The sequence below is a fragment of the Brienomyrus brachyistius genome, chromosome 16, assembly GCF_023856365.1.
Source record: "Brienomyrus brachyistius isolate T26 chromosome 16, BBRACH_0.4, whole genome shotgun sequence".
Lineage (NCBI taxonomy): Eukaryota > Metazoa > Chordata > Actinopteri > Osteoglossiformes > Mormyridae > Brienomyrus > Brienomyrus brachyistius.
This window is the reverse complement of record NC_064548.1, coordinates 9712293-9725324: the sequence shown is the minus strand read 5'-3', so window position 1 is coordinate 9725324 and position 13032 is coordinate 9712293. Positions and strand designations below refer to the sequence as shown.

Genomic DNA, 13032 nt, shown 5'->3' with positions numbered 1-13032 from the left:
TGGATGCAAATGTTTATTTTAAAAATCCATTTTGACCAGCCGTTGTGTATTTTCGTTGCCGTTTATCGCCGGCCGGCACTAAGCAATCGTGAGTAATTTAAGGAAAATTTCAAGGATCCAAATGAGCTTTGTTGAATTATTTAACAAGTAATAATGTATTTGTTTTGTAGTCAATTTAAGGGTATGTTCTATTAAAGTTTTATCATTTACATGGATATTTTGAGAGTTCTTTCATCCATCTTGCACTAAGTGGTTACAACGTTCTATGCTTATAACGTACATGTTTTTGATATCCCGTCTTGTACGTAGTAACGAGGTTCGACTGTATGTATATAAAATATAAAGGGGCGGCGTGGTGGTGCAGTGGTTAGCACTGTTGCCTCACACCTCTGGGACCCGGGTTCGAGTCGCCGCCTGGGTCACGTGTGTGGAGTTTGCATGTTGTCATGTCATCATGGGGTTTCCTCCGGGTACTCCGGTTTCCCCCCACAGTCCAAAAACATGCTGAGGCTAATTGGAGTTACTAAATTGCCCGTAGGTGTGCATGTGTGAGTGCATGGTGTGTGAGTGTGCCCTGCAATGGGCTGGCCCCCCATCCTGGGTTGTTCCCTGCCTCATGCCCATTGCTTCCGGAATAGGTTCCGGACCCCCCGCGACCCAGTAGGATAAGAGGTTTGGAAAATGGAGAGATATATAAAAAGACACGCACACATTGCACATTCACTGACCACTAATTGAAGCAAATATCTAATCAGCCAATCATATGTCAGGATCACAATGTATCCAATGTGTCCTTTAGCTAAATAGCTAGATAATATTCACATCAAACACCAGAATAGTGAAGAAAAGTGATTTTAAGTAACCTTGAACATGACACTATTTGGTGGTGCCAGACAAGCTAATATGAGTATTTCGGAAACTTGACTAAAATTTCAAGAATTTAAAGAACAGCTCACCAAAATAGGACAATGGAAGACTGGAAAAAATATTGCCTGGTCAGATGACTCTCAGCTTCTGCTGCGACATGCAGGTGGCAGTAGGGTTGCCAAATATGGTCAGCGGGCTGGAATGAGTTTCAATTCGAGATAACTGCGCACACATGCATACGCATTTACACGTAACAGTTTCATTACCTCGTCAATTGTAGGGTTTGCAAACAACCCACCGCTTTTGATGTAGCTAATTTTAGGTCTATAGTGCAATAATAAAGATTTACCGTAAGGTTTCTTGTGTCACCGTGCCAGTCAGAAAGCGTCAGAGTGTCACACCAGAAGCATGACATTTGACATCCCTGTGGCAGGGTCAGAATTTGGCGTGAACAACATGAAAGCATGGATCCGTCCTGCCTTGTATCAACAATTCAGACTGCTGCTGCCGATAGCACACTTTGATGCATCGTTTAAATGCAACAACATTAAAATGTCCAGTGCCTCCAATTTGTTTTACTTAAAAAAAAATCCAAAACATAACAGCGAAACCGTATCTAATTAATATTCATGATCAATCGGTCAATCAGTAGTTTCCAAAGCGGCCCGCCTCCTTACCTGCCCTGCGAATTTGCCATTGGACGGTCTCTCCTCGGCTCATGTCTCTCCACTCCACATGCCGCTCGGAAGGGAACACTTGGAATTATGGGATTTGTCGTCATCTTTAAAACGAAGAAGCGTTGTGTATTGCGAAGTCTATTAAGATTTGCAACTACATTTCCCTGTCAACAACGGAAATAGGCCGATCGCTGAGATATAGAGAGCTGAAACTTAAATGAATTGAACGTCGCACAGTTGTTTTTGAGGGATTTCATGATGACAGAAGGAACGTGAGTATTTGAAATGATGTATTTTCATATCGAGTTTTGATGTTAGAAAAATAACTTGAAATTGCAAACAGTGTGAAACTGCAATAATTGCCAACAGAAAAGTTTATATTTGGAAAATGTATATTTGCCACAGATTTCTTAAAAGGCTAGTTATCTTGCACGACACCCATTACTGTCACCCTGTATGGAGTCAGAATAGTGCCATGTATACTTGTATGAATACTTTCCAATTTGCACCCGTAAAATGAAATTTGCTCACACTGAACACAATTTTCATTCGCAAAATACTGAATAGAAATACATGTCCCCTGATCTGATCTAAGTTGCTAAATTCAGCTTTTGGGAGGCATGTCTCAGGACAGGCTCTTAAAAACAATTCAGAAGTAATCGAAGACTTGACATTGTCATAAATTAAGTCAGAAGTTCTTCACAACTATGAAATACGAATCATTTCATGAGTCCTATGGGATGTGATTTCTTTACCTGTCATCTTGTTAAGAGCTGTGTAGATACAAGTTTATAACGTTTCTGGCAGAACTTCCAACTGATGATTGTTATTAAAAATGAAGAGGTTTCGTGAGTTTTACTGAAATCACGCTCAGGTGTGTTTTGCAACGGCTACGATAAATCTGTGTTGTTTGAGTGTAAACCACAGGTAAATCCGCCCGTGTTGCGCTCAGGTACCTGCGGAGACGGGGTGGGCCGTATAAAACGGCTCCGGCCACAGACCTAAGCCGCTGGAGGCTGTCAAATGTGGAGGGCAGGCAGGTCTGGCGTTACCTGGAGGATCAGGACCATGCTGATAGAGCGCAGACCATGCTGGAAGCCCACTCTGTGGGCTTGGATACGGTGAGACTGCGACCACGCTGCTAACAGGTGATTTTCTTGAGACTGTTGTAGTTTAAACTTGTTCACTTCTGTCTCTTGCCACAGAGCAAGTTTGTCGCAGATTCCCTTGCTGCAGGAAATGCCAAGGAGGCGGCACTAAAGGGCATGGAATTCTACCGCCTCCTGCAGGCTGAGGACGGGCACTGGGCTGGAGACTATGGGGGGCCCCTTTTTCTGCTACCAGGTGCTGAACACCTGATAGTCTGTACACCCCCACTCAAAGCACCCATGTCATAGTTTCCATATAAAATAAAGACACCTCCATGTGTTTACTTGTTTCCCTCTGTCTGTTGACATGTAGGCCTGCTGATCACATGCTATGTAACGAAGATCACTCTCCCAGAGGCGTGGAAGAAGGAAATGGTGCGGTACCTGCGCTCTGTGCAGCTGGTGGACGGGGGATGGGGTCTGTAAGTGCAGCGTCAGCCTCTCGCACGTGTGTGTCAGGGTGGTGAGGAGTAGTTAAAACTGTAACATGGAAAATTGTAGAGAATGAGATTGAGTCCTGTAGCTGAATATGAGGCTACATGATAAGGAAGCTATGGTAGAGGGAAAGAAAGTGAAATAAATGATATCGAAGAGAGCTGAGATTAGAACCAGCACAATACTGGGGCTTCTATAGCTCTAGTTACAATGTTATTTAATATGAAAGGGCATGTAGGGTGGTGTGGCTCAGCTCATTAAGCCCCTGTGCCTGTGATCAGAAGGTCGTCAGTTCATATCCCATGTTTGGCAAAACAAAGCAAGGCCCTAACTCTTCTAACCCTAACCCCCCCCCCCCCCCCCCCAAAAAAAAAAAAAAAAAAGTTCCAGGGGTGTTGGGAAAATGGCCTGACTCTGCTCAGACCCCAAGATTCACTCTCACCTGTATTTGCAAAAACTAAACTAAACTTAATGGTTTCTGTGTACTTGTACTTGTGTGCAAATGGCAGTGATAGTCCTTGGCTGTTCATTTTTCTTTGGTCTCGTGTGTTTCCAGCCACGTGGAAGACAAGTCGACGGTGTTCGGCACAGCTCTGAACTACACCACTCTCAGGATCCTGGGCCTGGAGCCAGACGACCCGGACATGGTGCGGGCCAGGAACAACCTGCACAGCAAAGGTCAGCAGTCGGGTTTCTGGAATTCTCACACTGAGGACCAGGGTTCCTTTCTCTACCCAGCTCTTTCCAATGTGCTTTTTCAGGAGGAGCAGCTGGAATTCCATCCTGGGGTAAATTCTGGTTGGCTGTGATGAACGTGTACAGCTGGGAGGGAATGAACACCCTCCTGCCAGAGATGTGGTATGTGGAACAGGCTATAGAACAGGCTACTTAAAGCATGAATGATCTTTGATACCTTATTATTAAATATTTAATATTTGTGTTCAGTGTTGAGAAAGGTTACTTTTCAAATGTATTAGGTTACAGATTACTAGTTACTCTGTTAAAAATGTAATAAGTAATGTAACTGCTTTAATTACTTTGTCAAAGTAGTGTAACTTATCAAATGTGATCACTTTTCTTACAAATGATTTAAACTGGACAATAAAGCTGTAAACAAATGCTTTGCTGACTCAGTGTCCGGAAATATGCCAAAAGTAGGCAAAAGTAGGCATATCTGCGCGGTGAAAAGACACAAATCAATAAAATGAATGTTATGTTCTACATGTAAGAACCGAAGTACCTAGAATGCCTCTTGATCTCGTAATTTCATTATGTGACGCTGTTACGTGTAACTAGTTCCTTCCCAACACCGCTTGTATTTAATTGGCTGATGCGGATGGCCACGCTTTTGGGACACTATGGCGAGAGGCTCGTTTCGTCTTCCTCCTCAGGCTCTTCCCTACCTGGATGCCAGCACACCCGTCCACTCTGTGGTGTCACTGTCGCCAGGTTTACCTGCCCATGAGTTACTGCTATGCTGTGAGACTCACTGCTCAGGAGGACCCGCTGGTGCTCAGCCTCAGACAGGTGCAGCGCCCTTTCTCTCCACTAGGGGTGAATCTCTTTTTTTTTTTTTTTTTTTTTCCCTTGTCGTTTACAATCTGATTGGTTCTGTTATAGGAGCTGTACATCCAGGATTATTCGAGAATCAACTGGCCGGCTCAGCGGAACAACGTGGCTGCGTGCGACTTGTATACCCGTCACAGCACGTTGCTGACCGTTGCTTACAGTGAGTGTCGTCCGTGCGAGCAGCTGTGCTAGTCCCACAGAGTACTAAAAGCCAACATCTGTTTGCTCCCCCTAGTGGTCATGAATGTGTACGAAGCCCATCACAGCACAGCCTTACGAGCCAAGGCGGTGAAGGAGCTCTATGACCACATCAAGGCCGACGACCGCTTCACAAAGTGCATCAGCATCGGTCCGGTGAGAAGCGGCCATATTAACTCTCACACATCATTACACCCGTGTAACCAGGTTGCCCAGATGTCACGTAGACATTGTTAGAATGTCGTTAGACCCTGACACGCGAATCACCAGGGCCCTGGTGTGCTCCTAGATCTCCAAGACCATCAACATGTTGGTGCGCTGGCACGTGGATGGGCCCAGCTCAGCCGCTTTCCAGGAGCATGTGTCCCGTATCCCGGACTACCTCTGGTTGGTGTTTCATTGCATCACAATGCCCTCTAGTGGTCTCTCTGTAGCATAACACAGAGCATTCATTTTTCTGGAGTCTTCGTCTATACTATACGTTTACGTACAGGCACATGTTGCCTTTGTGCATTAGTGCTACAGTAAACTCTACGTATCTCAGATATTTTTTGTTACCTAAGTCACATAAATTTCACATAAATCAAGAGCTACAACTGTATGGATTTCTGAACTAGTCTGCCTTAAACCTGTCTATTTGTATTTAACAAAGACTCCTTAACCACATTCTTGCTTTGTGGTTGAGCCTAGTAATCTGAGCTGAGACCTGTGCTTTGTCCCAGGCTGGGCCTTGATGGTTTGAAGATGCAGGTCAGTTTTCATGCTGAATGCTTGTGCAGTTGGTTCACTGTCAGAAATCAACTATCCCCTAAGTGTAAATGGCACTAACTCTGTATATCGCCTGCTGCCTTACAGGGGACCAACGGATCACAGCTGTGGGACACAGCCTTTGCTGCACAGGCCTTCTTGGAGGTGAAGGACTCCGGGTTAATCTGAGGTCATATGCTAAGAGGCTTCAGTCAGAGATTTCTTGATACATTAACTATTAAGTCATCTATCCGTCTTCCATATCTGTTATTTACCAGATCAGATGGACTCTGGGCGCTTATCCCAGGACTGATGAGGCACACAGAAAACTCAAATTCTCTTTTCACCTTTAATCAGTCAGTCAGTCAGTCAGTCGATAATAAGTAAAACTTTATTTATAAAGTGCTTTTCACAAACAAAAGTCACAACGTGCTTTACAAGAGTCCAAAGCAGTCAGCCTTACAGTACGTAAAGAATAAAATATATAACAAAAATTAAATAAGAAAATCTAGCCAAAAGCTTGTTTAAATAAAACTGTTTTAAAAGAATCAAGAGACTCAGCTGCACGTATTGAATGAGGTAGATCATTCCATAACCTCGGGCAGCAAACTGGAAGGCTCGGTAGCCGGTAGTCTTTCACTTGGTGCGTGGAACGACTGACAGCCCTTTCTCCTGATATCTCAGCAATCGAGTGGTTTCGTGATTTTTAAGGAGTTCGGTTAAATACTTTGGGGCTTGACTATTCAGGGCCCCATAGGTAATCACAATGATCTTAAACATTATCCTAAAATCAACAGGATTATGACAATATAAGTGTGTGAAAACAAAGCATTACAGTTGTCCATTAATCAAAGTTTTGTCACACACAGAGTTATACTCGGGGTATACTCACTATTTGCAGTGAAATGGGGACATGCATGTAAAGAGACAAAACATGAAACATTAAACAATAGAAGTTAAATGCTAATCATAAATGTCCCTTTAGGGTTCTGGGTTCGAATACCACCCCACCCTGTGTGTCTGGAGTTTGCATATTCTACAGTCATGTGGGTTTCCTTCCCAGGTCTCTGGTTTCCCCCTGTAGGGTGTGGCCCAGCCCTCTGCCACATACTCTCTGGGGTGGCTCTCCTTGATTCTCCCCCCACCACGATATTGTAAATCATGTTGTCTATTCTGTCCTTCCTTCAGGCCGGGGCGGAGGACAGCCCCAAGTTTACAGAGTGCCTTCAGCACGCCCATCAGTTCCTAGCTTGCACCCAGGTAAGACCAGTGGGTGGGGGGTCGTCCAGCATTCCTGTCCCGCCACGCAGTCGGTTAATGCTGAACAGGCTGGTGTTGCATCTCAAGTTTTGCTTCATGTCGTCGCTGCGATGGTTAGTCTGCCAGCTGACACACATACTTTCTCTTAGATACCAGAAAACCCACCTGAGTACAAAAAATACTACAGACAGATGAACAAGGTATGTCCCGCACGAAGGTCAAAGGTCACACTTACCAGCCTCATGCAGGCCAGGATCTGCAGGCATCCTCCCCTAGTACCAGCATTTCATACAGCTTTGGCACATATTGCCATGGTCAGCAGAGTGATGTCACCACCGGGACCCTCAGCAAGGCCCCTAACCCCTAATTACTCCAGGGACTGGCCGACCCCACTTCTGCAAAAAAGATACGTCACTTGGGATAAAGGCATATTCTAAATATATTGAAATCGAAATACCGTGCATGCATTTATACAGTTTTTCTATTGTGATGCATCGATATGCATGTGTCAATGCATGTCCTGTGTCACATTCGTGGGTATGTCATAGCCTTGTGGTATTTCAGCATCAGAATGACTGAGAATCCCACAGTTTTAGGTAAACACTAGGGGTGTAACACTACACAAAAATCGCGGTACGTACCTCAGTTTTGAAGTCACTGTTCAAAACATAAATGGCTTCATTTTTTCCTTTATTTAACAGTGGTTTTACCGAACGAAGTATTACAAGGTGTTAGTACGTCTTTCATAAATAAAAAGTCTCTTCGATACTGCTGCAACCTACTAATAAAATCTAAAATTTACTTGCTTACTTACTTCAAGTAAATGAAAATATACATGAAAGTGCATGTTTAGAAAATTAACTGGACCTGATCTATACTGTGTATTCGTGCAACACAAATATTGTCCCAAAAAATGCAACGCGTAGCAAAATTAATATCCATTATGGTGCAGCATTTAATGAATACCTGGGCTGTACTTGTATTCACTTTAACATCCAGCTTCACATTAGGACTTGCACACACATCCGCCCCTTTCCGAGTGTCGCTCAGGGGAATCACACAAACACACAAAGCTTCCACGTTCTTGCGTTCGTTTGGCACGTTTGCGAGTCAAGCTCTGCAAAACTTTCAGTACGAATACGTGAACCGTTACACTCCTAGTGTGTCCATGCGTGCTCTCGCCGCCAATGGCGTGACCCCTGCACGCTCCCTCGCCCCCCCAGGGCGGCTTCCCGTTCAGCACGCGTGACTGCGGCTGGGTCGTGGCCGACTGCACCGCCGAGGGGCTCAAGGCGCTGATGCTGCTGCAGGAGCGCTGTCCCTTCGTCAGGTGCCATGTCGCCAGCGAGCGCCTCTGCGATGCCGTCAATGTGGTGAGGGGCAGTGGTACTGGGGGGGGGCAGGGCTTAAGCCTTCAGCGTAATGGATCTGAGTGTACAATGTGGGCCAGCCGTTACCTACCTATTTGTAGTTATCGGATCCCTGGCCCTGACCTCTCGTGTCTCTCACCCCCCCCGCCCACCCCCCAGCTCCTGAGCATGAGGAACGGTGACGGCGGATTTGCCACCTATGAGACCAAACGTGGAGGGAGGCTTCTGGAGCTACTGAATCCCTCTGAGGTGTTTGGTGCGTCTCCGCATCGTGCAGATCCAGACGCATGGCCGACAGGGCCTGCCACCCCCCCGCTAGTGGGGTTCGGTATTGGTTACTGGTTCGGCGCTGCTATCTCAGGTCGTGTCCCAGTGACGCTCCTGCTCCCCAGGTGACATCATGATCGACTACACCTACGTGGAGTGCACGTCGGCTGTGATGCAGGCTCTGAAGCACTTCCAGCAGGCTTTCCCCGAGCACAGGGCACAGGAGGTCAGGTAGCTATGTCAGCACCCTTCCATCATCCAGCTTTCTGTCTTGGTCAGGAGGAGTGGAGGATCTGCAGCTTGTCCCAGGTCGCACAGGACACATGCAGAAGGGTCGGGCAGAGATTCGACCTTGGACCCCTAGACTTAGGGGTTTTTGGTTCCTCTCTTCCTTCTTTCATTCTTTGTCATCCCTTCTTTTTGTATTATTCTGTATGAATGGTGTAGTGATGTGTTATAACTCCCACATAAAGCGCCTTGCGGTGACTGTTGTAAAAGACACAATGTAGAACTGAATCAAATCATATCCTGGATTTTAAGTGCAGTGACTGGACAAGACTTGGCAAAGCTGAACAGTTCAACGATTCTTCCCACTTGGTGTCATCCCTGTTAACCTCAGCCAGCTGTGCTGAATCTGCTCTCCCTCCTAGATCTACACTGGACCAGGGCCTCGAGTACTGCAGGAGGTTGCAGAGGCCTGATGGATCATGGGAAGGGTGGGTTATGAACACCGCGATGAGACTTGACGTGCCCTTAACCTTCATGCGTGCATGTAGCTACCTGCTCACAGACTGAAGCCTGTGACCCCCGCCCCAGGTCCTGGGGAGTGTGCTTCACGTACGGTACCTGGTTTGGACTCGAGGCCTTCGCCTGCATGGGCCATGTCTTCCAGAATGGGTAAGCAGGTGGAGCCGTGGGAGACCGGGTCAGGCCCAGGTCAGCCAGACAATGTCAGACATGTGGCATGATTCCCCCCCCCCCCAGGATGGCGCGTCCTGAGGTACAGAGTGCTTGCGACTTCCTGCTGGCCCGGCAAATGGAGGACGGTGGCTGGGGGGAGGACTTTGAGTCGTGCGAGCAGCGGCGATACGTACAGAGCGAGTGCTCGCAGATCCACAGCACCTGCTGGGCCCTGCTGGGCCTCATGGCCGTCAGGTAGATACCTGCTGATGATGTCACTGTGCCGGAAGGTCAAGGCACCTCTCATTAAGGAACAGGCGAGCCAATCGTCCTACTGGATTTTTTACTTCAGAAAGTTTATTGATCCCTGTGGGGATAATTCTCTTTTTGCCTCCCATCATGCTCTCTGTAAGTGAAGGGCAGCTACCCGTAGCTAAGCTTGAATGATCAGAGCATAGTCTAGGGATGCTGTGATTTTATTTTTAGCAAGCGTGATCAAATGTCCAGTGATTCACAACAGATGACAAAGGGACACCTGAGGCTTTATCTGTCCTGGTGGTTTTAGGATTTACCTGCAGTGCCAAAGAGGTCCAGTAGGTGGTGCAGTACACATATACATTTGGGTACGAGGAACATTATTTATCCAAATTCGTGCATCACCAATTTAGATTTTTGTTTTTCTATGATCAACACTGTCCTGTTTTACATATGAAAAGAGAAACATTCACTGCTTCATGGTAACAGTCCCACCAGCTCTGGTGCTATAAGCCTTGCTTCTCTCAACTGGAAATAATCATGCTTCTGTGCCAAAATGGCCGGCTTCCCTGCCTTAACGGGCCGTTTTTACCCTTCTTATTAGGTACCCGGATACCAAGGTGATAGAGCGAGGGATTCAGATCTTGATAGATAAGCAGCTCCCTAATGGAGACTGGCCTCAAGTGAGTTTCCTATCTATTCTTATAGCATTTCTATAAGATGTTACCCTTATAGACACAGGAAAACATCTCTATGCTGTGGTCTTCAGGAGAACATCTCTGGGGTCTTCAACAAGAGCTGCGCCATCAGCTACACCTCTTACAGGAACATCTTCCCGGTTTGGGCCCTGGGCCGCTTCTCCCGGCTGTACCCCTCCAGCCCTCGTGCCGGGAAGCTGAAACAGTGAGGGGTGCGTGGGCCGTGGCGGGGCGGGGGCCAGCCAGGGGCCCCGGGATCCACTGGCTCAGCACCCGCTGCTGGATGGATGGGCAGGGTCACGGCTGCCTTTACTGCCCTCTACTAGACAAACTCAGACGTCTTTGGTTGTGAGAAGTCAAGCTGTCAAACTTGATTGATTTTTGGAATACTATAGATGTTCATGGTGTGTAATCACTGTTAATACTGAAAATATAGAATGAATTAGTTTTATAATGCATCCTGTGAATGGGTTATTGTCTTTTAGCTACTATAGGTGTCAATGGTTTGCATTTTTACTGTCCTGATAACCGTGGTAATGAAATCATTCAGGTCCAAGAGAAAAAGAAAATATGAAGCTGATTATGCACAAGAGAGCAGAAAGTAAAACATATAGGAGATTCTCACTGTATAACTGAGGTTTGCTATGAAAGTATCCTAACTACAAACACGTACTTTTGCTAATAGAATATTCAGTATAGCATCATTTCCTTTTGGCTGGTTGTTTTATTTTTCATATTCAGTTTAGCTCGCTACAAAGATCCGGATGGTTCTGTAAAATCCAGGTTCAGCCTGACACCTGCTGAGGAGCTTTCTGTGGTTAGACCCACTGTCCTCCTCTGCTGATATTGTCACAGTTTTTGGATTGATCCCCCCCCTCCAGTGACCAATGAAAGGAGGCGTTCCTCTCAACCAATCGGTGCACTGGGATCTTGCAGTCTACTGTTATCTTTCCTCTGTATATCCAGTCAAGTTGGAGCCCCACTCTGCAGTTACTGATTCACTGCCACCGGCGGTGTATCATTTTTAATGATGCAATCAGTGTTTATTTATGTAAAAAAAAAAAAAATCACCTAATGCAAACAGTTAGTGAAAATCAGCTAAGACCATGTACACAACAACGGACTTTGTTTTCTTTTCTCTTATCGATGTGTTATGAAGTTTGTCCCAGACCTCCCCTCGCACGCCATTGTTGTTTGTTTATACATTCCTCCTCGGCCACACAGTGTGATGTCATCCACTCGACTATCACGAGACTACGAACACAACACCCCGGACACTTCATTGTGATCTCAGGTGACTTCAGCCACGTCACACTAGACTCGATCCTCCGTGCCTTTTATCAGTATGAAGATCACCACGCCAAGAAGAACAGGACAATAGGCTCATGTTTGCTAAAGTGAGACATGCATACAGTGCCAACCCCCGCTGGGGAATTTCGATCATAAGCGGGTCCTCCTCCAGTCCTAGTACAAGCCACCCATAACCCCATGCTCCTTCAGGAAATGGTCTCCTGCAGTAGAGGGAGCTCTGAAGGACTGCTCTGAGTCTACCGATTGGAGTCATCAAGGAGGTCAGACACTGCACCCCTAACCCTACCTCAACTTCTGTATTGACATTGTTACTTCCGTAAAAACCTGTTTTTTGCTTTTACAAGATCTGGATTACCAGTGATGTCAAGGACCTCCTTAACAAGAAAAAGAGGGCATTGAAAAATGGAGAGCAGACAGAGCTGAAGCACGGGCAGGGGGAACTTGGGGTCTGGCTGGGGGGCAAAGGGGACATACAGAAGAAAGGTGGGGCAGAGGAAAGCAGCATAAGGGAGGTCTGGGAGGGAGACTGTAAGAGGACGTTGCATGGCAGATGGGGATGTGGTAAGAGCGAACCAGTTCGACCAGTTCTTCAACAGGTTAGATAGTTCTGCTCCTGCTGCTACTACAGTGTCGTTCCTGGCTGACTTCCACTGCCAGCCCCTGGAGGATGGGCTCCCCCAAGGTGTCTTCCTTCTAGGGAATTTTCGCCACTGGCTTGCTCACTGGGGGCTTTGGGCAAGGATAATATAATGCGCTTTGAGGCGTATGTAATGCTGTGAAAATGCGCTAAAAAAATTGAATTGAAGTGAACTACAGCATGCCAAGTCAGAGGCCCCGTACCGCCCCCTCCCATCACTGCTAAAACCTGTCCTCTCACGCCCTCACCTCCCCGATCAGAGCTACAGACACCCTACCTTCCCCTCTGGGCTGCCATCACGGACATTGCAGCCCCCCCCCCCCCAGAATGCCTGTGCTGCTGACCTGGAGGAACTCCTCCAACAAGCCTTCAAGCCGTGCCTGTGGCTGGGGAGGGTCCCTACACTGCGGAAGACATTGCGCCCTATCCCAGTGCCCAAGAAGCCACACCCCAGCGTGCCGAACGACTTCAGGCCAGTGGCCCTTACATCACACATAATGAAGACTTTGGAACGGCTGCCGCTTCATCTCCTCAGACCTCAGGCCCTCCATGGACTCAACCCTCTGCAGTTTGCTTACAGTGAGAAGGTGGGTATGGAGGATGCCATCGTCTATCTGTTGCACAGGGCTTACTCTCTGCTGGACAAGGGGAGCAGAGCACCTTCAACACCATCCACTTTCTCCTACTGAGAGA

General features: G+C 46.9%; 1 protein-coding gene across 1 annotated transcript; it reads left to right on the top strand.

Moving 5' to 3' along the window:
• The first annotated feature begins 1691 nt into the window (after positions 1–1691).
• lss (lanosterol synthase (2,3-oxidosqualene-lanosterol cyclase)) lies at positions 1692–11500 on the top strand. Its single transcript, XM_048979853.1, has 22 exons — positions 1692–1816; positions 2497–2665; positions 2750–2888; positions 3006–3114; positions 3684–3805; positions 3889–3985; positions 4519–4654; positions 4748–4856; positions 4932–5050; positions 5184–5281; positions 5617–5644; positions 5750–5806; positions 6830–6901; positions 7051–7101; positions 8125–8274; positions 8431–8527; positions 8664–8769; positions 9189–9254; positions 9355–9435; positions 9523–9693; positions 10298–10376; positions 10463–11500. The coding sequence occupies exons 1-22, from the start codon at positions 1800–1802 to the stop codon at positions 10598–10600; spliced, it is 2211 nt and encodes a 736-aa protein (XP_048835810.1). The 5' UTR covers positions 1692–1799; the 3' UTR covers positions 10601–11500.
• Positions 11501–13032: the final 1532 nt, after the last annotated feature.

Coding starts and splice junctions, on each gene's coding strand:
- lss (XM_048979853.1), top strand. Junction 9,436..9,522: donor GGCCATGTCTTCCAGAATGG/GTAAGCAGGTGG, acceptor CCCCCCCCCCAG/GATGGCGCGTCCTGAGGTAC. Junction 9,694..10,297: donor CTGGGCCTCATGGCCGTCAG/GTAGATACCTGC, acceptor CCTTCTTATTAG/GTACCCGGATACCAAGGTGA.